At 36.2% G+C, this 24597-nt stretch overlaps 1 protein-coding gene across 1 annotated transcript in view; it reads left to right on the top strand.

Moving 5' to 3' along the window:
- Positions 1-21181, top strand: part of ROCK2 (Rho associated coiled-coil containing protein kinase 2) — a gene marked incomplete at its 3' end in the record, with an annotated part of 90442 nt that extends 69261 nt beyond the window's left edge. Inside the window, exons 11-32 of the mRNA XM_079532561.1 lie at positions 844-923; positions 1182-1230; positions 1779-1914; positions 2014-2105; positions 2357-2603; positions 2914-3020; positions 3597-3756; positions 4835-4995; positions 6670-6854; positions 7673-7742; positions 9118-9221; positions 9377-9563; positions 9875-9968; positions 10096-10190; positions 10772-10951; positions 11186-11354; positions 14077-14147; positions 15117-15205; positions 15771-15849; positions 16063-16324; positions 16718-16931; positions 21085-21181. Coding sequence (XP_079388687.1) covers positions 844-923; positions 1182-1230; positions 1779-1914; positions 2014-2105; positions 2357-2603; positions 2914-3020; positions 3597-3756; positions 4835-4995; positions 6670-6854; positions 7673-7742; positions 9118-9221; positions 9377-9563; positions 9875-9968; positions 10096-10190; positions 10772-10951; positions 11186-11354; positions 14077-14147; positions 15117-15205; positions 15771-15849; positions 16063-16324; positions 16718-16931; positions 21085-21181 — 2928 coding nt within the window. The remainder of the gene's footprint in view (positions 1-843; positions 924-1181; positions 1231-1778; positions 1915-2013; positions 2106-2356; positions 2604-2913; positions 3021-3596; positions 3757-4834; positions 4996-6669; positions 6855-7672; positions 7743-9117; positions 9222-9376; positions 9564-9874; positions 9969-10095; positions 10191-10771; positions 10952-11185; positions 11355-14076; positions 14148-15116; positions 15206-15770; positions 15850-16062; positions 16325-16717; positions 16932-21084) is intronic.
- Between the last annotated feature and the right edge of the window lie 3416 nt (positions 21182-24597).

Genomic DNA, 24597 nt, shown 5'->3' with positions numbered 1-24597 from the left:
TTTCATGTTTCTCACATTTGCTTTCTATTGTGACAGTTGTTAAAATTTTGCATTTCACTTCTGACAGGTTTTTTCATTCTCATTTTCTCAAGCAGTGAGTCTCTAGGTTTTGATGTCCTTTTCAGTGTCCCTGTTCTGGGGATGTTATGATTTTGCATGTTATATGTGCGGAGTAGAATAGGGATGAAGGAGGAAAAGAAATGTTTGAAGGCCTGAAGATGTGAAGCAATTCCAAAATTCATGTTTTATAATCTAGTTTTTTGAATTTTGGGGTATTTGATTCATATCTTTTTTATATTAAGCACAACAAAACATTCCCAAACTTTAAAACTGTTTCTAATTTTCTGCTTGTGAAAGAATTCCTCTCTCTGTGAGATCATGGTGCACGTTTTGTAATGTTCTCTGAATATTGTCCAGTTTGGTTATATGCCATTTTAATTTTTAAATCATGTATAGAAGAGACTGTCCCAAAAATTGTGCTCCAGACTCTAGGCAGGGAAAGAATACAGCAAATGACCAGAAGCAACATTATTTGCCTAAAGAAATTTTATGACTGTCACTTTGTGGTATGTAATTGTGTGATGTTTTGCTGTAATGCAGCATGCAGCAAATGTTATATCATAAAAATAATCAAGATTAATAACTTGTAATGGTGAGAAATAGAGATGAAATAACCTTCTGCTTAGAAATTACCATCTGTTGATGAATTTAAAAAAATCACAATTAATGGTTAAATTAATTTTCCATGCTTTCCCTTTTTTTGTTATTAAGCTGCTTTACACTTTTTTCATGTGATAACAGTCTTACTTAAAGACCATGCTTTTTTTTGACTTTTTTACTCAGTTTCAGAAAAAACTAAGCAAGTTAGAAGAGCAACTCAGTAATGAATTGCAAGCCAAAGATGAACTAGAACAGAAATACAGGTGAGATTGTTTCGATGTGTTTGGTATGTTTGTAAATAAATATTATTACACAACGGTTTGGCCTCTCCCCCCACTGCCTGCTTATCTGTGTACTTCCATAAGAATGTCTCTATTGTTTGAGTGACTTTCCCAGCCCTAGACGTTCAATGTGATTGCTGAAAATAGAATATCTTGCAAAAAAATTAATTGAACACATCCAAACACCCTATTTTTGTGTGTGGTCAATAGGGTTTAAAAATATTTTTCTTATTCCTTCAGATCTGCTAATACTCGTTTAGAGAAGATAGTGAAAGAGCTAGATGAAGAGGTAAGTCAGTAGTTACTAATTACTGGAATTAAAAGGTCAGCATTTGTATCTGAGTTTTTTCTTTAGGAACCAGCAGATTATTTTTGGTAGCTGTGTATTTATGGCAGGTTGGCAACACCAGCTGATTTGTTGGTATTGCAAGTGTGTTCTAACTGCGTCAGTAAAAGGACTGTATTTTGCACAGCTTTGCACCTTAATGCCTACTGCACATGTATCATATCTACAGAGGGCATGTGGAATGTGATGTGTTGTTCATACAGGTGCATGCTGAGATTTTACACTACATGGATGTTTCATGGCTGCTAGGCAGGTTACAGCATTTGTTGAATGCAACCCATCATACCGTCTTAGATTGATAAAAGCTCCTGGCTCTAGTTGGTCTAGGAGGGATGAACTTGTTCAGATGTTCTGATGCACTGTGTTTGCAGGAAGCAGATGGCATGTGTCTTTTTTCCACTTTGAAGTAAACTGTCTTTTAATCACTTTAAGATTGCCGAGATTCTTCACGTAACAAATGCGATTTGTTTTGCTCTTTTAAATATATCCAGATAACTTCAAGGAAAAATGTAGAGTCTGCAGTCAGACAACTAGAAAGGGAGAAGGCTCTTCTTCAGCATAAGAATACAGAATACCAGAGAAAAGCAGAACATGAAGCAGATAAGAAACGCAATTTGGAAAACGAGGGTATGTTGAACCTTGCTTGAAGGGCTCTGTTTTGATGTAGGTTTTTAAAAGAGAAAAACTTTTTCACTACAGTGATTAACTGAATTGTTTTTGTTTTAGTTAACAGTTTGAAAGATCAGCTTGAAGATTTAAAAAAGAGGAATCAGAACTCTCAAATATCCAATGAGAAAATCAATCAACTACAAAGACAGGCACGCCAACTTTATATGTGTATATTTTAAAGTAATCGCTTTCTGAAGTTCAGATTTTAGTGGTAATGATGGAGGTTTGAACATGTAATGGAATTCTAAAAGCTGTTCTTTCTTGTCATATATTCATATTCAAAAGTCATCTTGAAATACCCCCTTATTTCTTTAATCTGTTAAATCTAATATTTTATAAAGGCGGTGGGAGATGTTACAATTTAATTGTTTATTCTAAAGTATCTTTTTATCAATGCTAGTTGGATGAGGCCAATTCTTTGCTGCGATCGGAGTCTGAAACTGCAGCCAGGCTAAGGAAGAACCAGACTGAAAGTACAAAGCAAATCCAGCAGTTGGAAGCTAATAATCGAGAACTACAGGATAAGAACTGCCTGCTAGAGAATGCTAAACTCAAACTGGAGAAGGACTTTCTCAATCTTCAGTCTGCTCTAGAATCAGAAAGGAGAGATCGAAGTCATGGATCAGAGATTATCAGTGATTTACAAGGTATTGCAACAAGTGTTCTGAAGTTAAGCTTATTTCTGGTTTCAGAAATAAAAACACATTCTGGTAATGTTATTTGAGTTTCAGACAGAAACTAAATTAGCGAGCTGTTTTATACAATGCTATTTAAGTTAGAACATGCATTACAGAGAAAACAAGTGGGGAGATACTTAAGATGAAAGTGTGTTACTGATTTCTAAAACCACTGTGAAGATCTTAACAATTAGAATCAGAGCTTTTTATCAGTAAGTAGATACAGTACATGTTTTTTCACAGGCTACCCAGCCTCATTAATGTTTCGTTCATTTTTTAGGTCGAATATCGAGCCTGGAAGAAGAAGTGAAAAATGGAAAGAGTGCATTAGCCAAACTAGAAATGGAGAAAAGGCAATTGCAGGAAAAACTTACAGATTTAGAAAAGGTAACAGCAGTTCCTAGTGAACATCTGTGGTACATTCCTGTGAGATTCTTACGGTTGGGATTTTTTTAATTGAGACATGGAGACAAAGTTTGAGAAATTAAGCCTTGTTTTCAGCATCAGTTCTTTTTCTGTGGATTTTTCTCATTGTTTTGGAAGTTTGAAAAGTGGGGAAAAAAGACCTCATTTCCCTTATGATTTCAATTCACTATATTTGTAAAGTTTACAGTAATGTACACCAATGTATAGCTTAATCATGAAGCTGTAGCACTTCATTTTTGCTATGAAATCTGACCTTTTTAAACTCTCAGTATTGCCAGAAATTATTAGGAAAAAAAAAAGGTTTTGCTAATATTTTTTAGAATAAATTCTATAATATTTTGCAACTGGGAATTTCACTGCGTACTTCTAGAGCATTTTATCGATGCTTTTCTATGGGTAGTAGAAGTGAATTCCAATGACCTTAGGATCTGTGCTGTGTCTTCATACTTCCAAGCAGTATGTTACTGTTGTCTGAAATTTCGTATCTAACCTGATGTATTTAATATTTTATTTTAATGCCCTTTTCTTGGTTAACAGGAAAAGAGCAACATGGAAATAGACATGACATACAAATTCAAAGTTATGCAGCAGAACCTTGAGCAAGAGGAAGCTGAACATAAAGCCACAAAAGCACGACTGGCAGACAAAAATAAGATTTATGAATCTATAGAAGAGGCAAAATCTGAAGCCATGAAAGGTCTGTATTTGACATCACAGTTAGACTTAAGCATAATTTATTGAGGGTAGATAATAGAATTTTTTAATGATAGTAGAAGTTTAAACGTAGTTATGTTTTCTCTATTCCCCTGTTCTTTTTAAAATATAACTAGCTTTGTAAATCAGTTGTAATCCTCCTGTTTATGATCTTCTAGGTTAAAGGCAGGCAGTTTTAGTCTCTATGAGTACAACAGAATTTCTGTTGCCAACATCACTAATCCGTTCTCTGTGTTATGGTATTCTGAGCTAGGATATTATTAAATTTATATTATTAAAACTGTTGGAAAGATTTTCAGAAGATTATGTGTGTCCTTTGTCAGTGTTGTTAAATCTCTTTCTAAATAAAATATATGTCAACAGCTTAAAAATTTAAATAGATTACTAGATATTGTTAGACATAGTGAAGCCTTTGCTAGGCTTCCGTAGTCACCGTGCATATTCTGGTGTATCTCCTAACAATTGAAATGTCCTAGAGAGAGGGATAATTAGTAGATGATTCCAGAAGATGGTTCTTATTTTTGAATTAAATTGCTTATGTTTACTCCAAGTGCTTAAAAAATAACCTACGGATCTTATCCTTCCAAATGCAGAACATTAACAAAAATGTTGAGCTTGCAGATGTTCCAAAAAAGCAGAAAGATTCAGATGTACCATATGAGTCACTTGGTCCATCAGTTTTCTCAACAGCTTCAACTCTCTAATTGATTTCAGATTATCACAGTCAAAGCAATACTTGATCTATAGGTAGAAAATATTTTTTTAAGAGGAAAGCCACTCTTTTATCCCTCTCAAATATATTGAAAATAAATGGGAATTTATATTGAAACTCAAGAGTAAGTAATAGTTCTCAGGCAGAAATGTGTGCAAAGAATCCTTTGGGATGCTTTTTCACAGTTTACCGTGAAAAATTTAATGAACCACTTTTCAGCAGCCTCTGTCATAACTGACAACCATTACTTAGTGTGGGTAGATGTTCTTCCTCACCTCCCTCACCCTTTTAAACTCCCTGTTTTACAGTGATTCATTTGCAGGCTGACCTTAAATCTCTTTCTTCACAGAAATGGAGAAGAAACTTTTGGAAGAGAGAGCTTTGAAGCAAAAAGTGGAAAATCGGTTGTTAGAAGCTGAAAAGCAGCGCTCCATGTTGGATTGTGATCTCAAACAATCACAGCAGAAAATAAATGAACTCCTTAGGCAAAAGGATAAACTAAATGAAGATGTATGTAACGGGGACAAAAGAAGTCTTAAGTGGAAGCTAGCTTTAAATGTCTTTGTATTTTCCTTTTGTTACAGCCATATTTAGGGTGTTTGTGAATATAAATGGCAGTAATTCTTACTTCTTTGTATTTGGAGCTTTAAAAAGTCAACTTTACAGAGTGGTTTCATTTTCCAGCATTATTGATATCAAAGTTTTTATTCTGGAATGTAAAATGCTAAGAAATTGACATGTGGAAAGACTAGGTTTTTATTGTGAACTAATAACTTTATTCAGGAAATGGATTTATCTATTAAAAAATGTGTGCATGTTATACAATAATGTATGAAGATTGCTCCAAAAGTAATGCCTCCTATTTTATTGTGTTGACCCACAATGTCATAGGTGGATGTTGGTGGTATAGCAGTAAAGGTTGAACATTTCTGCCACGTGACAGGTGGCAGAATAGGTGCAGTCTGACAAAATGCCATTTGTCATGGGAGTGCTTATGAAGCAAAGGCTCATGGAATTCCTCCATGCAGAAAAAAATGCACCCATTGACATTCACTGACACTTGCTGAATGTTTCTGGAGATCAAACAGCAGATGTGAGCTCGTAAGGTGGTGGTTGGTGTCTTTCAGTGGTGGCAACAGTGATGTTGAAGCTAAGCTACATTCAAGAGGGCCATGCACTGCTGTTATACGACAGAATGAATCTTGATCTGAGGATTACAATTAGGGAATTGTGTCTGGAGCTGGATATTGGCTTCACTGCATTTGAAACATTAGCGGCAGCATTGTAATATTGCATAGTTTACACTGGGTGAGTCCCACAAATGCTCACACAGGAGCAGAAGGAACACTGTGTGCAACTTTGTCAAGACCTATTAAACCAATACAAGGCCAAAGGTGAGAGCTTCCTGGATCACATCATTACCAGTGATGAGATGTGGTATCACGCTACAAGTGAGAGGCAAAACAGCAGTCCATGGTGAGGCAACATGTGAATTCCTCATAGAAAAAAAAAGTTCAAGATGCAGCCCTCAGTGGGTAAACTGATGTGCCCTGTCTTTTGGGTTAGGAAAGCAGTGATACTTCTGGACTTCCTGGAACACAGACAAACCATCACCTCTGGCCTTAACATTGCAACACTGACTAAGCTGACAGCTCGAACTTACAGAGTCAGGTCAGAGAAGACAATCTTTCTCCTGCAACAAGATAACTGCAGGCTCCATACCAGTCTGAAGACTATGGAACACATTGCCAGTCTTAGCTGGACCGTCCTACCACACACACACTGTATATAGTCCAGATTTGACATGTTCTGACTTACATCTGTTTGGGCCGATGAAAGATGGACAGCATGGGTAGCATTTTCCTAGCAACAATGCTGTCGTAGCAGCAGTGAAACAGTCACCTCCACTAGTGCAGATTTTTGTGAATGTAGTATGCAGGCTCTTGTTCATCACTTGCAAAAATTCACAGCTAGTGGTGTTGGTGGTGATGTTGAAAAGTAGTAGCTGAGAATTTCCTCTGTTGTACAGTGTGATTTTCCTCTCACTTTCTGTACTTTCCATGGAAATAAATAGGAGGCATTAGATTTGGAGCAAATTATATAGGAAGTGTCAATAAGAAACACTGTTTGCATGTTACTTCCCTGTGTAGATTATTAACCCTCAGGTTTCTGCTTATCTTGTAGGTTAAAAACCTGACTTTAAAAATAGAGCAAGAAACACAAAAGCGTTGTCTCACTCAAAATGACCTCAAGATGCAAACACAACAGGTCAACACCTTAAAAATGTCAGAGAAGCAGCTGAAACAGGAGAATAACCATCTTCAGGAAATCAAATTAAGTCTGGAGAAACAAAATAATGAACTCCGCAAGTGAGCAGAGTTGCTCTATTTTACTTTTTTTGAAATATTGTTGATTTGTAGTTTTCGTAAAAGCCATTGATCTTCAAGATTTGTGCTGAAAACCTAAAATAAGAGAAGAAAGTGCAAAAGAAAATGGGGGGTGGGGAGAACAAAATAATTGGAGGAGTTCAGAATAATTGGAGGAGTTAAGACAGGAATTGTGTTGTCCTAGCAATTCTTCAGGTTCTTACAGTGAATAATTTGACTATTTAAATAATAACTATTTAAAAAATTACACCAACAACATTCCTGTGACAGAAAAAAAACAAAACAAAACAAATTGAGTGTGTAGATCATGTGTAACTTAGGCTTTGGTCTTCTATGACTTTCTGAAGGGTTATGTTTTGATTCATCTTTTCTTCAAGCAAGATGCAGTTAATCACACAGAAAGCTGAATGTGGCAATTGCCATAACAAAATAATGGTGGAAATCTTTTCTGCTACCTTGCTGATCTTTTTTTTATGTGACTGAGTGACTTTCTGAGTTATTTTAATAGGTGAATTCAAGAAGCGATTCCTGACAAAGAAGTTCTCAGAGACTGTTCTCTAGCAAAACCCAAAACAATCTGTCAGATCAGTGGTGTTTTACATGGAAATAACATTCTATCAGTGGCTGTTTGCTTTATCAGTGACACTGTTGGAGCTAGTATGCTAACTGTATTAAACTGACAAAGACTCAGGTTGAACTGCAGAATATAAAGAATGTGAATGCAGCCATTTCTTGCATCCAAACATTTTCTAGTTTGGAATCTTCATATCTTTTCTTTAATGTATTTTATTACTTTCTAGGGAACGTCAAGATGCAGATGGACAAATGAAAGAGCTTCAAGACCAACTTGAAGCTGAGCAGTATTTCTCAGTATGTATTACGTTTCATTACTTTTATACCAATCTGTTTATTAGATATAACATTGCTTTTTCTCTTTCTCTCAGCCATGAAGCACTTCATCCTTCTAATTCAAAGTTAATTCTTTTTCCTGGGTCTGCCTTCTTTCTTGACTGCAGCCCTGTTACCACTCCTTGCTCTTGATCTCTAAGCGGAACGAAAGAGTTCATATTAAGAAATGGACCAGCTTTGGAAGGGCATCCCAAGCACAGGTTAAGGGAAGGAAGAAGTTGAGCAGCTCATTCCATAATGCAAATAGTTTTCTGGACATTTCAAGACTTTTGCATTCAGCATCTGGTCCAGGCAGCGTTGAAGCTGTATTGAAACAATCATATGGCATTACCAAACACATGCATTTAAGGCTTAGAAGAAAGTTATTGCATAATAACCAAACTTTGCAAAGATCCATTGAGAGATTTTGCTTCAGTGTAATAGGCACAATAACTAGGGATTGTTAGAAATAATCACTAACATATAAAGGTTAACTTAAATTAATAGTGCACTGCCAATCATACTAAAAGAAAAGGCCAAGGGTCTTGCTTGAGAATTGAAGGAAACTCACACTTTTACTGTGGTCTTTATATCAGTAAGGAGGATGAGTAGCTGGTCAAAAACTGCACATGTCAAAGGAGAAGAAAAAAAGAAAGGTTCAAGTCAGTTGACTGCTCTGGATGGACCAGAGAGAGAATCCTGAGAGACTTCGTCATGAAAGCCTTGCACTAAATCCACTGGCAGTTATCTGTCAATCAGCCATTCTTAGCATACAGAGCAGTGTAATTTTTCTTTAATTTCCTGTATAGCTCGAGGTTTGTATTCCCTGACCTATTTTTCTCTTCCTCTTTTGTCTTTTTCCTCTTGGGCTCTCATGTTGTTACAGTGCAATTGTATGGTTAAAATCCAAGCTCTACCTAATCTATTTCTGTTTCTATTTTAAAATAGTACAGAAAAGAAAATTCAGTTTGCCAGTTTTATACAGCATGCTTACAAATGTATAAATTAGATCTCATTCATCTACCTGATCAAAGTACACAGGATTTTTGGGTTTTTTTTTTTGGGGGGGGGGGGGGGGGGGGGGGGGGGGAGAGAGTGGGTTTATTTTGTTGTTGTTTGAAAAAACAAGGGAACACCAAGCAAATAGCAACAACAAAAAAATAAAGCAAATAATATTTGGGAATCATTATGACCTTCGATGACCTTCACTTAAATGTAGAGGAAGCTTTGGATGGTTATGCTTGAACTGAGCATATGGTTAAAGAACAGCATACCATGTCCTCTTGTATCAATTTTTGTGTGCCTTCGAACTAGGTTATGTAAGTCACATCCTTTTCTTTCCTACTTCAAATTCTAGACTCTGTACAAGACACAAGTTCGAGAACTTAAAGAAGAATGTGAGGAAAAGACCAAACTTTGTAAAGAGATGCAGCAAAAGATACAAGAGTTACAGGATGAGAGGTACTGCTTGTACTGTTAACATATAGATCAGGGTAGCTTTCTCTTATTTTTGTTCAGGTGGGGTTTGGTGGTTTATTTTATTTTGCTTTGTTGTTTGTTTTGTTTTAAGTAACCTCCCATTTTTTGAGTTAACAGTATGTATCAATAATTTGCAGAGATTCCTTGGCAGCACAGCTAGAAATCACTTTGACAAAAGCAGATTCAGAACAACTTGCACGTTCCATTGCTGAAGAACAGTACTCCGATTTGGAAAAAGAGAAGATTATGAAAGAACTGGAGATTAAAGAAATGATGGCTCGGCATAAACAGGAGCTTACTGAGAAGGATGCCACCATAGCCTCTGTGAGTAATATACATCATTATTTTGGTAGGGGTGTACGTGAGCATTGCAATTTGAGTTATCCGTTGTAGTTTAGAATACTTAAATATGTTACACATTTAACTATTTATTTTCTTTGAATTAACTAGTTAAATATAAATATATATATGTATGTATCTTGTACCCTGTTTCTTCCCTGTATCTCTTCTGTGCCCCTGTGCTGGTCATCTTACACTTGTTCTGGTTTCTGTCTGAAGCATCTCCTTCTGTGCTGTAGTGTTTTCATATGTCATTGATTTTTAGATATATGGTCACATGTACTTTTTGTTTGTAGTTGGAGGAAGCAAATAGAACACTAACAAGCGACGTGGCTAATCTTGCTAATGAGAAAGAAGAACTAAACAATAAACTGAAGGAGGAACAAGAACGTATGTATTCTCAGAACCAAATACAATTCGTTATGCCTATAGTTTTGTTTCTAAAAATACTATTTTCTTTTGTAATGTGCTTTCATTTATATCTTTGTGTTTGTTTGTTTAAATTACCATGTTACAGAAATTGCGAAGTTAAAAGAAGAAGAAGCAAATATAGGAAATATTAAAGCACAGTTTGAAAAACAACTGTTGAATGAAAGAACACTGAAAACCCAGGTAAGCAAATATATCCAAAGAAATAAGTGTCGATGATTTAATAATGAAATGTTCATATTTTTTCTAAGCACAGAACTTAGCACTTCATTCTTTTCCTGATGAAGTAAAATATGTCAAATTTATCTTTTTTTGCCTCAGCTAAGTAGTGAAATTGCATCCTCTTCAGTTATTGCAGAGAAAGTCCTAATCTTCATGCAGTCCACCAACATAAGTCTTGATTTCAGTCAAATAAATTTTTCACTTGATTTAGGATCCTCTGTAATTACCATAAAATGTTAATTCTGATTTTCGTATCAGATGTTTTTAACAGCAAGTGGCATTTTCATCCACTAGCTAATTGAAACTGAAGAGCATTTAAATGAGTAGAAGTCTTCTAAAGAAACATTTGTTTTAAGTGAAAATGGCAGCATTACCTTTATTCAGTTTTGATTAATGCAAGTAACTTTCTACTACCAGATATGCAGAGATCTTAGTTCACAGATTAAAAATGCTTGATCACAGGTAGTGGAGAAGACTATTTCTCTGCAGCATTGCTCTGTATTTATTTGTTTGTTTTTTGCTTCTGTTTCCCTCATGGGAAGGCTGTGAATAAATTGGCTGAGATCATGAATCGGAAGGGTCCAGTCAAACGTGGAGCTGACACCGACGTACGGAGGAAGGAGAAGGAAAATAGGAAACTGCATATGGAACTGAAATCTGAACGAGAGAAGTTAACACAAATGATGATCAAGTATCAGAAAGAAATCAATGAAATGCAGGCAGTAAGATCCTCTTAACAAGTGTAAACATTGATACCATTTTCTGTAATGCTTAGTGAAATCGTTCGGTCTTGTAAGGTAGTGTATACAGTCTCTATTCCTGAATTTCCTTGATCGAAAGAAAGATGCAGCACATGTATTGAGACTGACTGCAAAACCTCCATAATTTTAAGTTCAAATTTTCTTTGAGAAGCAGAGTATCGTGACAATAGGAAACCTTTATTTTTATCCTTACAGCAAATAGCAGAAGAGAGTCAGATACGAATTGAGCTCCAGATGACTCTGGACAGCAAAGACAGTGACATTGAACAGCTTCGGTCACAACTACAGTCATTACACATTGGTCTAGACAACAGTAGCATAGGCAGCGGGCCTGGAGATGCTGAGGCAGACGATGGATTCCCTGGTATGTTATTCATATTAATATTTCTATTTGAATTGGGTTTTTTATCTGTTTTACCATGGAAACTGAAGTATTTGATATTTCTGGGGCTTTTTATCTTAATGTGTTCCTATCACTGACCAATGCTTTGATGGAGTTCACTATCCATGTACTAACTACTTCTATCAGTAATCATACTTCATTCTTAAATTTATTTAAAGATGTTTCTTTAAAAAACAGTATTGTCTGACATTGAAACTAATCCTTTTTTCATCTTATTATACTGGTCTATTTGCAATTGTTATGTGATTAAATGTAAAACTAATACTCTTTTTAGGGACACTGTTTTGACTTCTTTTCTACCTTTTTCCTCCTTTATTCTTTATGTTTAGTCCATATCACTCAGTCCCACACTATGGAATCCATGTCTTTTACCTACAAGCACTCTTCCACCTCTGTCAGTATTGCCACTAAGCCTTCCAGTTCTCGCATGCTTCTCGATTCTGATTCTGACTCAGAAGAAGAACCTTTGTCTTGTTCTCACAGCCCTACAGAAGTTGATAGCACAGGTGACATCCCTGAGACATGCTCGGTGTTGTCTTTATTGCTCCTTTTTTTCTATTTCAAAACTAACATTTACTAATACATGACTTTAAAAAAATGGCAGTAAGCAAAGTAATTACATGAAAAATTTACATGAAGTAATTGGCTTGTTTTATCTAAATGTTTATAGATGCTCATTGCCATTTATAAAACACTATTTTTATTAAAGCATTGAATAAATCCTTATTGTCTTGATCTTGAGGAAGACTATGCCCAGTATCTTCAGCTATCTGCATGACCCTAGGATACCAGAAAGTCAAATCTTTGTGTTTCACTGAAGTGTTGAGATATGTCAGCCCTCACACTCTAAATGTACATTGCTTGGTCTTAGAAATTCAGTCTTCTGAACGTTAACTTTTTTTTTTTCCTTGCATTGAATCTTATATTCAATTTTTTTTTGTAAGGAAAATAAAATTTATTTAAATTTGTTTTTCCTGATGCATAAGGAATATAATGAAATTATACAGCTCTGGTAAAACAGAACTTTGTTTCATTAGTTCTGTACCCTTTCCGTATGACTGCACTGTCTTGAGTAACATTTCTGCCTAGTGTTAATGTCAGAGATGGGATTTTCTAATTACATTCATATTTCTGTATTTTACATGGGGCACTTCTAAGTTATGAATGTCTTTCAATCAAAGGCAGAACTTGTTTTGGAGTACTGACATTATTTCCTCAAACTGGAGTAAAGCGTAATGCCTGTCTTCTGCTTATTTCATTCTCTGCTAAAAGAATCACTAAGTATTTATATAATATTTCCTTGTTAGCTGTTGCTGTGGTATGTGCATGGTTTTATTTTGTTCTAAAGTACAATCATGTCTAAACTAGGACTATTTTCTAACAGCAGATTGGAGATAGGATGTTGTGGGGTTTTATTTCTTCCTGATGCTTACAAACATACTGGGAAAATGTTGGAATATTCTTCAAGTCTCTGTAGGCATAACAGAAATTCTACGAATACCTTAATTGTTGTTTGTTAACCTGCATTAAATGTGGGCACAAGTCTGCCAGTGCCCTCTCTTGAGAAAGAAAATAGCTTTTGCAGTTGCAGGGCATGTCCTTTAACGGTTTAATGGTTGTCAGTGTTAATGGCTTCAGAATTTTTAACTCAGAGAAGGAAGGGGAAAATTCCTTCCCACACTGGATAGAAACTGCTGTATAGAGGGGTACTGTGAAAAACAGTGTCTAAGACTACAAGATACTACGTGTCACCGAGCGCGTGGGCAGTTTGATCCTTTGGGTAGGCTTTGGGTTACTACTGAAATGTGTACATCAAACAACAGCTGAGGAGTTAATGCTGTAGATAGATGTCTTAGAATCATATCGTATCGTAGAATATAGAATCACAGGATGGCCTGGGTTGAAAAGGACCACAGTGATCATCTAGTTTCAACTAGATGCTATGTGTCAGGGTCACCAAGCACCACACAAGGCTGCCCAGAGCCACATCCAGCCTGGCCTTGAATGCCTCCAGGGATGGGGCATCTGACTGTTGCAATGGTGTAGCATTAAATATCACAAGAAAGGGCAGTTGAATTTAGGCAAGGACTAGGGCTTAGCCAAAAATTACTTACTCTGGAATAGAAATTCTAGGAGATTTAGGCACAATTAGAAATATGGAGAAATTCATAGTGCAAAAAAAAAGATATGAATTAGAATATAAAACTTCTGAAATTTTACCCCGAGTAGAGAGGTCTATTTATAGGCTTATTGGTGGTGGTACTTTGCTCTGTTTTGTCTTTTATATATAATTGGATGTTGCGTGGTCTACTAATATCTTTAGAAACATTCTTCTAAGTCTTAAAGGTTGATAGACTTTTTTAAAAGTCTTTAGAAATAACAGTAATAATGATTAAGGGAATGTGTGTGGTATCACTGCAAGTTTGCTCTTCCCCTTCTTCCTCTTACCTACTAGTTTATTGTAATCACAATGTTTGTTATTGCTGTATGGGGGAATACACTAATTGATTTCTGAAAATTTACTCTGATAAACTCTGCCAGATGTTATATGTTCTCAGCTTTGCTCTGTTACTTTTTTATTGATCTTCAGTGCATATTTTTAAATGCACAGTAGGCTCAAAAAGAATGTTTTGTGAATACTTATGTTCTTCACTGTATGTTTTGTTTTGTTTTGTTCTTCCAGAATCAAGATTGGAAGGCTGGTTATCGCTACCTGTTCGAAATAACACTAAAAAATTTGGTTGGGTTAAAAAGGTAAACAATAATAATACAACAATTTTCTTTTTGCAATCTCTTATTGTTTCATGTGTAGTTTGGATTTTATTTTCGCTGCAGATTTTCAGCGCTTTCTTCAATACGTATTCTTGTAATTACTTAAGTGTATAGTATAAAAGTATAAAAAGTATAGTAGCTTATATGTAGCTATGTCTGAGGGTTACAGAAGTTGGACCAGATGAACTTCAGAAGTCCTTTCCAACCTAAGCCATTCTCTGAACATATAATTCTGTTAAGGCATTTTTTTTGTCCTACCAGAGCTGAAAACAGCTGCTTACAGACTTCAGACATTTGTATGTTCTCAACAGCATCATGTAACTAGAACTCATTACAGACTGGAAACATGCTTTTCACAAATTCCTTGTTTAAGAGAGAAAACTAACGGCTGTGCATCTGCTCTGTGCAACCCTCACTTGCTGATTGCTTTTCAGTAGCCTCTTTGGTGGTCTTTGCTCAAAGAGAAACCGATGCTGTTTATATCAGTTTGCTCAGTCAAACTGTTCATTTTGGATAAAGTTCTAGAAATTTGAGTTCTTAGGGGTACCTGATTTTCTGAACTTTGTGAGTGTGATGCCTATTAGTTGTGAGCTGCGCATGTAAAATAGGCATCCTAAGACGATAATTGCTGCTGCTCTGAGAGAAAATTAAATCTGTAAATTAGAAACTAAAAATTTTTGAGTTAATCTCTCTCTTACTTTCATTTTGATCTCCTGACAGATGCTTACATTTGTTTAAGTACCAACTAATATGACAATGTAAACTAATGCATCAGGTAGTAAAATTTCATAGTGCAGTTAATTTACTAACAAAGTATGGAGTCAAGATATAGTACTACTATTATGCTTTTAGCTACCATTCAATGAAACTGTAGAAAAATATTTCTGTCACATCTTTGATGTGATCAGTTGGATTATAATGTATGTTTTATTCTTTTCTGCCTCCTAACAGTATGTAATTGTAAGCAGTAAGAAGATCCTGTTCTACGACAGCGAACAAGATAAAGAGCAATCCAATCCCTATATGGTATTAGACATAGAGTGAGTATTAGCACACAAGATTGCTTCCTCTGGTTTGCAGGTGGACTTTGTCAGAAAGGCCTTTTAGAAAGATGTGGTCTTGTATCACAGTGCCAGTTGGAGTGTACTTTTGCAGTTAGCTCTGTTTAGATGTTTGTTAGCCAATACAGAGCGCTCAACTGGCATAAGGGAAGTGCTTTCATTAGCTCAGCTAGACATATCTCACACACACTGTAGCAAGAAATGTTAAGAAATCTGTAGCTGAGAGGCTATAGTTTTCAGTGTTTGTACATTTTCACTACAATGCATGCTTATAGGTGGGTTATATAATTAATTTATTTCCTTAACAAATACAGATTTTGGCTATTTGAAGGCTGGAGTCTGAACAGAGGATTGTGTTAGAAAGCTCCCAGCAATCACTGAAGTCAGCTTTTCATTGCTATCATTTTTTTCATAAATACAGCTGTATATTTGTGATTTGTGTTTATTTAGGGCTTGGAAATCCGTGTGCAGGACTGAAAGACAGGATTATTGCTTGTATATTGATAACATTAATTTTTGTCTTTATTGAAACAATTTCTTACAGCAAACTATTCCATGTCCGACCAGTCACCCAGACTGATGTGTACAGAGCAGATGCCAAGGAAATTCCAAGGATATTCCAGGTAGTCAATAATAAATTAATGTTTATAGTGTAAAATACATCACATACCATATTTTGAAACATATTCCCCTAACTTTGTCTAAGTGAAGCTTTTACTTCAAAGTTGTTGAAAGTATTCATGCCAGTGTTATTCTTTGGTTTTTCTAATTCAGGAATTATTCTGAATATGTGTTTGTCATAAAGGAGTTCTGAGATTATTATGCTTTAATTCTAGATTCTATATGCTAACGAAGGAGAGAGCAAAAAGGAGCAGGAATTTCCTGTGGAGCCTATGGGAGAGAAGTCAAATTATATTTGTCACAAAGGACATGAGTTTATACCTACTCTTTATCACTTTCCAACCAATTGTGAAGCTTGTATGAAGCCTCTTTGGCATATGTTTAAACCTCCTCCTGCTCTGGAATGTCGACGTTGCCATATCAAATGTCACAAAGATCATATGGATAAAAAAGAAGAGATTATAGCACCTTGCAAAGGTAATTAGCAGCTATTTGAGTATGTGTATAGTTGCTGGAGTCACAAGGCATGCTAATGAATCACAGGGTCCTATCTGTGATACCAACTAAACTTCAAGAGGTAGGTTTTTCTTCAGTGGGTATGTAAAATTTTCTGAAGGTGTCTACAAGAGGATCAGCTCACTGTTATGAGTGAATGCCATGTGGGTGGATGGCTTCATACCTGCTGTGTTGTCAGCATCACGCAGGTAGAGCATAGTTGTAAGACTGCTCACACTGTTGTGCAGCATTGCTGAGTGAAGCAATAGTGAGTTTTAGGAAATGGATGATATTTAGTGAAATTTTTTATGTAGGGGACATGTTAAGAAAAATAACAATTATTATTAATTTTTATTTGAAAAACTCTTACTACAGTGTATTATGATATTTCAACGGCGAAGAATCTACTACTGTTAGCTAATTCTACAGAAGAACAGCAAAAATGGGTGAGCCGACTGGTGAAAAAAATACCCAAGAAACCTCCAGCACCAGACCCCTTTGCTAGATCTTCTCCCAGAACTTCTATGAAGGTACAGCCAAACCAGTCCATCAGACGACCAAGTCGACAGCTTCCTCCAAACAAACCAAGGTAACACAAGAGCTGCTATGTATTTTATTGTTCAAAACATTTTACTGCAATTAATGTGATATATCTTGATATCAGTAGTTGACAACAATGTTGGCAACCACTGATATGTAATCTAGTATGTCATCTTCTGTAAACCTCGTGTAAGTAATAAGAACCATCATTATGTTTGTTTACTCGTTCAAAGGACATTGCACTATCTGTTATTTAACCTACCATTACTGATAACATATGTTACTACTGTTTCTGTGAACTAGAAGCTGGTAGGGAATATGAAGCTTAGATATGTGAAGAGTCATTAAGAGGGTTGTGAGGTTTTTAAGGAAACAAAACTGTACCTGATTAAAAGTTAAGCTGTGACATTAAGTACTTGTCATTCTAATGAACCTTGGAGAGAACTGGGTGCCTTCAAAAGGCAATCTAGAAGAGCTTACGCATAGCAAAAGAATGCATGTCTTTTCTTTCTTGCTGGGTGGTTTGAAGGAATGTGTTTGAATTCCTGCCCCACTCTAATGTTAGAAACATCACTGAGGATTTTTGTGTTAGAGTGTGATTCATCTGACCAAATGTATCTATGTCTAACTTTGCTTACAGAGTCATATATAGGAAGAGTTGTTTGTAAGATTGAATTTGTGTTATCCCAATAAAAAGGAGAAAGTAGAAAGGGAGCATAGAGTGCTCTTCGACACGTACAGCACAAGGTTATTCAGATGAATCTCTCTTTTGCATCTATGCCCATGCAGGTTCCACAGCGTGGTGCCATTTTCTGCACTGGTAGACATCCATCTGAGTGTCAATCATTCTTTTTGAAAGAGAGCAAGTAGACATGAAGTGATGGTCACCATTTGGTCAAATAGCTAAAACACTTGCCAAAGGGTGGGAGAGTTGGTTTCAGCTCTTTACCCAGCCCAGAAATACTCATGCTCATGTCTCATGTTTCCTAAAAGAGCAGTCTTACCGTCACGTTGCTCTCATGTGGGAAATAAATGTCTATAAAAAACAGAGTTCTATTATTGGATTAGTTTTAAGGAGCAAAATCCTATGCTGTAGCCATAGAAGTGATAACATTTAGCAGGTAGCATTTAAGTGATTGCACAGTATTCTGCACAGTATTCTGGATTTTTCAGTTTGCTGTTTTCATCGCCTAGAATACTGCTGGGTTTATTAAAGAGGAAAGAACAGTTAAGGTTATGAAGTTAATACTTGGTTGTATTAATCTCCAGTTTTTGACACCCTGTGTAAATTTCTATCTATCCGCCTTTCTTTTCTTTGTTGCCATATAACAGCAGCAATGGACAGTTCAACAAAGGCTTATTTTTTATTGTTGTTATTGTTTTTCACCTTTGCACCTTTGAGAGATAACTTGGGAGTGATAGTTTTGGTCTTGTTTCTGTGATCAGACTATCACCAGTATCTCAGCTGGCTGCTTGAAAACAGGGTTGGGTGAATCACCAGAATTACAATAGGGAATGCAGTGTAATCATGCTCCACTGTATTGTTTGATGGTACTGTAATCACAAAAAATACACAGCTCTATGTAGGAAGATTTGGATATTAAAAAAAAAGTGCAGTAAAATTTAATGTATGGTAATGCATAGTGAAAGGACTCAAAGCAATATAACCTTCCTCCTAATTTCCATGTTATCAAATCTTTGATTGTTTACTTCACGTACTTTAAAAGAAAGTCTGACCCTATAATTTGAATTTTAAATGATTACCTTTTTTTAATTCTATCCATGAAAGTGAAGAATTTAATTGTTCCATTTTAGGGAATGATTATTGAAGGGATTCTTGGTGTAAAACTGGCCAAAATAGCAGTAATTGGATTGAAGCGCAAATCAATGAAACATTATTCATGGCAAACTGGAGGACAAGTAAAACTGTGCTTCTGTATTTCCATATTCTGGTTGGTTAGCATTATTTTGTTTCTTATTATTGACATATAAAAGGTATTTAATAAATTCTGATTCTTTTTCCATAGCTATTCTTAATTGCTCAGAAAGAAAATTTTCTTGTTACACCATTCTTATTTCAATTTTCATGATGTTTTTTTTACTAAATGCCTTCATAACAGTACCTACGCTTCCCATTCTTTTTATTGTGATCCTCCTCCATTCAGCTGGTGATTCTTTTTTTCCTCATTTCCTTCTATCCATATATTTTCTGTCTGTATATTTCATATTTCATGATGGTGGGAGAAGGAGGAGGATGGATACATTGGTGTGTAAACGATTTTATGGATGTAGTTAAAATTTTCAAGTTGCCTTTTCAAATGTACCTGGCAGCTTAGAAGTTACAAGTGGAAAACTGTAATTCTGTGAGGTCATTTAGCCTTAATGCAGGTTTGTCAAACCTGTGGAAATCTGTATGGATGTAAATACTTTTAATTAGAAACCGCATACCTAAATATCATTGTTGGTGCTATAACCAATTAGCATCTGACTGTTGCTTCCATGAGGTTTCCATTTTCCATTATGAAGATTACTGAGAATGAAAACCTAGTTGCCAGCTTAATGAGTAGCTGGGGACAAGCTGGAGGTGAGCAACAGATTGAGGGAAGAGATTTCACTCCTCTGTTCTCCACTAGTATGTGGTGAGATACTGCTGCAGATACTTCAAAGAGGACTTTTGCCAGCTGTGGAAAGTCCAGCAGAGACCACCAGGATGGTCAAGGCTGGAGTACTTGTCCTGTGAAGAGAAGGTTGGTGAGCTGGGCTCGCTCAGCCTGGATGAGGGCTGGCTCTGGGAAGCCTACTAGGCCTGTGGAGAGATTCCAGCTGAAGACAAACAAAAGCTTTTTCCCAGTGAGGACAGTCAGGGAGAGAGAGAGGGCTATTGGGGCTGGGTGGGCTCCAGCCTTATGATAGAATGGCTTGGGTTGGAAGGGACCACACTGCCTGCCCACCCAACCCCTGCCATGGGTTGGCCCCCCACCCGACCCGGCCTTGAGTGCCTGTGGGCACCCACAGCTCTCTGGGCAGCTGTGCCAGGGCCTCACCACCCTCTGAGCAAAGAATTTTCTCCTGACATCTGACCTAAATCTCCCGTTCCCCCTAGTCCTACCACAGTCAGACCATGTAAAAAGTCATTCTCCCTCCTGTTCATGACTTCCCTTGAAGTACTGGAAGTGAGGTGTTGGAGTTTTTCAAGACCTAACTGCAAAAAAACCCAGAGGTCCTGGGCTGACGTTTGGAAGTTTAATTTAAGTGTAATAACTTTAAAAGCTGAAAAGCCATTGAAAACTGAAATCTGCTTTGTTTAAAGGATGCAATTAACTGAACTAAACACTGTAGCATGTTATATTTAAAACATCCTAAAGCTTTTCTTTAGTGTATGGTTTCTGTCTCTGCCTCATATAGGTGGCATGTAATCCTGAATTCAATCCTGAGTTCACTGGAAAAATGACCAGATTGAGTTTCATTTCCTGTACATTAAGGAGTTAGTACTTCAGATGTTCATCTGAAATCCTTCTATAGTAGCAGAAAGATGAATGCCTCTAGACAATGATTCATCCCATCCCAGCATAAGTGCCTAAAATAGGTGAAATGACTCATTTGCTGAAATAATATGCTCTCCATTCTGTAGGATCATGGGCAGTGATGCATAGAGAACAAGTTGATACATCCTCTTTTTTGGCATAGCCTAAGTTAAAAATAATGAGGCTACAGTACGTCTGTCTAGGGTGATCTCACTGTATTTAGGATAAATGGCAAAATCCCACTGTATTTGTGAGCTCAGGTGACACTTTTATTCAGTGTTCTATTCAACAACCAGATTACTCAGTTTTATTAAAAAGACATAGATCTGAAATGGAAGGTAGGTGAGCATGAAGCTGCGTGTTGGTCAACAGAACTGCAGCAAAACAGGAAGCTAATTTTATGAAATGTGTGCGTTGGTCTTTTCTACTGAAATTTTGGGGGAGAACAAGCAATACGGTAAGTGTTCTGTAGAATTTAATTACTTGTGATGAATCTCCTTTGAATACAATATTTGTGGCTCCCCGAACAGTAATTGAATGTTCATACTCCATAGCAGGCAGAGGAAGGAGCCCATCTATGTTAAGACAGTTATTTTAAAAGTTATGGTGATAATAAATGGAATTTTGAAGCTTCTTGTAGGAGTGTGACACATTAAACATCAAACCCTCCTGTTGCAGATTACTTGATCTGGCATTTAAAGACTGGGATTGGTCATTTGATGATGTTGATGATATTGATGATGATGATGATGATGACGATGTTTTTGATTTCTGAAGAAGTATAAGGGGTAAATCTAAATAGTGAGGAATGGATTTGTTTGCCTTTGAATACAGCATGCTATGTTGGATTTTGATTCTCAAAGCAGAGAAAAGTACAAGATCTCATTTTGAGATTTTACACAGTAAAAATGAGATTCTGTTTCGTGGTGTCAAATTCTTTTAGAGGAGCCATTAAAATGGTGTTTTTGCCTTTTCGGTGTTCTTATTTTTCTAATTTTGGATCTTTGTTCAAAATTCATGTCTGCCTGCCCCAAAAGAAAGTATCTCTTGTTGTCAGAGTAGTAGTTCATCTGTAGTGCTAATGCTGCTAACCTCTGCAAACAATTACTGAAGGCTAAAAAGGGAGGTTGTAACAGTTGGAATTTACCTAAAATACAATTGCTATTTACAAATAATTTTTTTCTTAAGCTTTTAACCTGAATTGATGTGTCCATGGCTAGCAGACATGAAATCACAGTTCTGCATTTTGCTTTTTCTACCTGTGTTATGAAGTGAATTTGACTTGGCTTTCCTTTGCAGTGCTGTGCTTTTTGGGTACCTAACAATGTGTTATAAAACTATGTAAACAAACAGGCTTTGCAGCTTCTGTGGTGCGGTTTCTTTGACTGCTTTAGAACAGATGCAGCTGTGTTCTTGATCTAATTTGCCCCATGGCTTACCTTAAAAACACAGTGTGAATGTACTTGGACTTTACCCTCGTATGTTACAAGGGGGATTAATTGTTTTGGGCTCATAATGCGTAAGGTTGTACTAAAGCACTATGATGCTGTTGAATGCAGAGGAATGACTTTTTCCCAAGCTTACTGATAAGGTCATCTCAAAGAAGGATTCTGAGGAAGTATGTTCTTGTCACACATTCATTCACTGCCTGTACTGACCAAACTTTCTGCTTCTTTTCCAGCTAACTGCTTTCCATGAACGCAGACGCAACTCAAGGCGATAATTTTCTTCCTGTTACAGCAAGACTGAAACATATCCCAAAATATATTAAAAATATATATTTTCCTGAGAGATTGTGCTATATATATCAGAGGTTTACATTTTTGCTGCAATATAAATTACTAATCTCTGAGGGTTTTCCTGTATTCCCCCGAGTGACTGATCAAACGAGGAATGGCTGGTAAATAGTAAAAGGATATGTTAGGTCACCTTTTAAATTCTGTTCCACAAAAGCTTTCTTGGCAAGACACATACACTACATTTCATAAAAGGATTGAGAGGAATGAGTATTTAAACTGAAGAAAGTGACTTTTCAGCTTTCATGAAGATGCCACCAGCATGCCTGCGAGAACAGGAGGACGATCCATCGTAGTGATATAGACTGCATCTGTAAGAAGTGACCATTATACTGTGTATATATATTGTACTGTAATACTGCAAGAGGGTTTTAAAAATCTTTCCACTTTATTTTTTTATGCTTATTAATCAGATACCGTTACTTATTGCAGTTGCAACTATGCACTTGTATAAAGCCATAATGTTGAAGTTTATATCATTCATACATGTCTATCAAAAGCTGCATGTCAGTGTTCAGCAGCTAGTTCAAAGTATATGCTAGTTTCAGCTGCGTCATCATGGGCAGTCCTGTTTTACCTGTCTAATTGCCTTAATTTAATTTTTTTTTCGAGTTTTTTTTTGGCCCATTCTCTGTATTTAAGGAAAAAAAGGTTTACCAGCTCTTAGGATGCAATTTTGCTTTGTGGCAGAAAAAATAGTGCACTATTTTTACACCTAGTAGGTATATCAATGTCAACTTACTTTGAATGTATATCGACTGGTTTTGAGGGTGGAGAAGTGTTGGTTACAAAAACAACGTCTGATAAGAATGGACTTACTAGACCACGTGTTTATACATGTAACTGCTCATCCAGCCCTTCTTACAAACCTCAATATAGTTATTGACTTATATTAACCCTCATTAAGTGCTATGAAAACTTCATTTTGCCTTGTTTTTGCATACTCTCCTAGATGTGTGTTTATTTCTGGAAGAAAAAAAAAAAGAGAGAATCTGTGATTATTTTTTACATTTCACAACACAACACCCAAGAAGTGTCACAGACTTTAAGGAAAACTAATACATACTGTAGATGTATTTTAAAGTTTTAAATCTGGTTCTCTAGCACATAGCTGTAGGCATAGATAAATATTCCAGTAGTGTGTTTTGAGAACGGATAGCTGGGAATAAAGGGCCTCAGAGGCACTTAATTGGACTTTTTTTTTTTTTTTTTTTTTTACTTGGGAGTTGTACAAAAAACAGAGTTTATGTGGACTCATTCATGATGCGTTCATCATTATCCCAGAAAATGCATGTTTTATACAACTGCAGTATGCTATGTTCAACATATTGACAGTAAAAAATGTAGTCTCCTATTTGGTCTCTTTATATATATAAATATATATATATATTTAAAATATATATATATATAAACTATTGTGTGGGAGTGCAGTAATTTAAAATATGATCTAACACTTCAATGAAGGAGGACATTTCACTTTAAAATTTTGTTTGTTTGTTTTTGTTTTTTTAAAGAGTGTTGAAATGTTTGGAAGGATAGGACCATGATTTATTTAACACTATCATGAATGGTGGACTTGGAAACACTGAAATACTGAAAATGAATAAATATATTTGCATTTTGTAACTGCAGTTCAGCTTAACAGAGCCAGAATGTATTCAGTCTTCTATTTATGCACTCGCAAAGTAAAACATTGTTTGTGAGTTCTTAAATCCAGACCTAAATCTTTCGTATCATTTCTCTTTAGGTATTTTAACCCAACGCACAGCTACGGTGTTTTTTCCCTGCTTGTTTGGATTTACAGAAGTACGGTATATTTTTAGGTCAAGCAGATTTGCGTAGAGTACAACATTAAAAATGTATGCAGTAAAACTGTTTCCATTCACTGAATGCATAAATATTTTATATATAAAAAAAAAATGTTACATTGTGGGAAGTTCTATCCTTTTCTGAATTGGAGAATATTATATATATATTTTTAAATAAACTATTTGAGTAAGGTAAAATAGTTCCTGAACTTGACAAGCTGGTAATTAATTGAAGTATTGAAACATATAGGCAACTACTGCAGCAGATATGGGGAAGGCAAAGCCAAGCAGAGGCTGTGTGGAGAAGAAGGGCACGCTCTGTGGAGTTGGTTTGCAGCCCATCATGTACCAGGTTGGATCTGTTGCACTTCCTCTGCATGTCTTGCCCTCATCTATTGTGAATCCCTACAGCCCTGTCATGCCTGGTATTTTAGGAACTGTATGTCATACTGTATTTACTAGCTGCAGTTTATACAGTCTGTACTTACAGAAATAGTTACTAGCTACACATACAGCAGGCTGTATTGAGAAGGTATTGTAGAATGATAGGGGCTGAAATGGAGCACAGTTTGCTGGTTGGACCTCTC

The sequence above is a fragment of the Tetrao urogallus genome, assembly GCF_951394365.1.
Source record: "Tetrao urogallus genome assembly, chromosome: 2".
Taxonomy (NCBI): Eukaryota; Metazoa; Chordata; class Aves; order Galliformes; family Phasianidae; genus Tetrao; species Tetrao urogallus.
The sequence above is the reverse complement of the archived record's forward strand: the minus strand, read 5'-3'. Positions and strand labels throughout refer to the sequence as shown.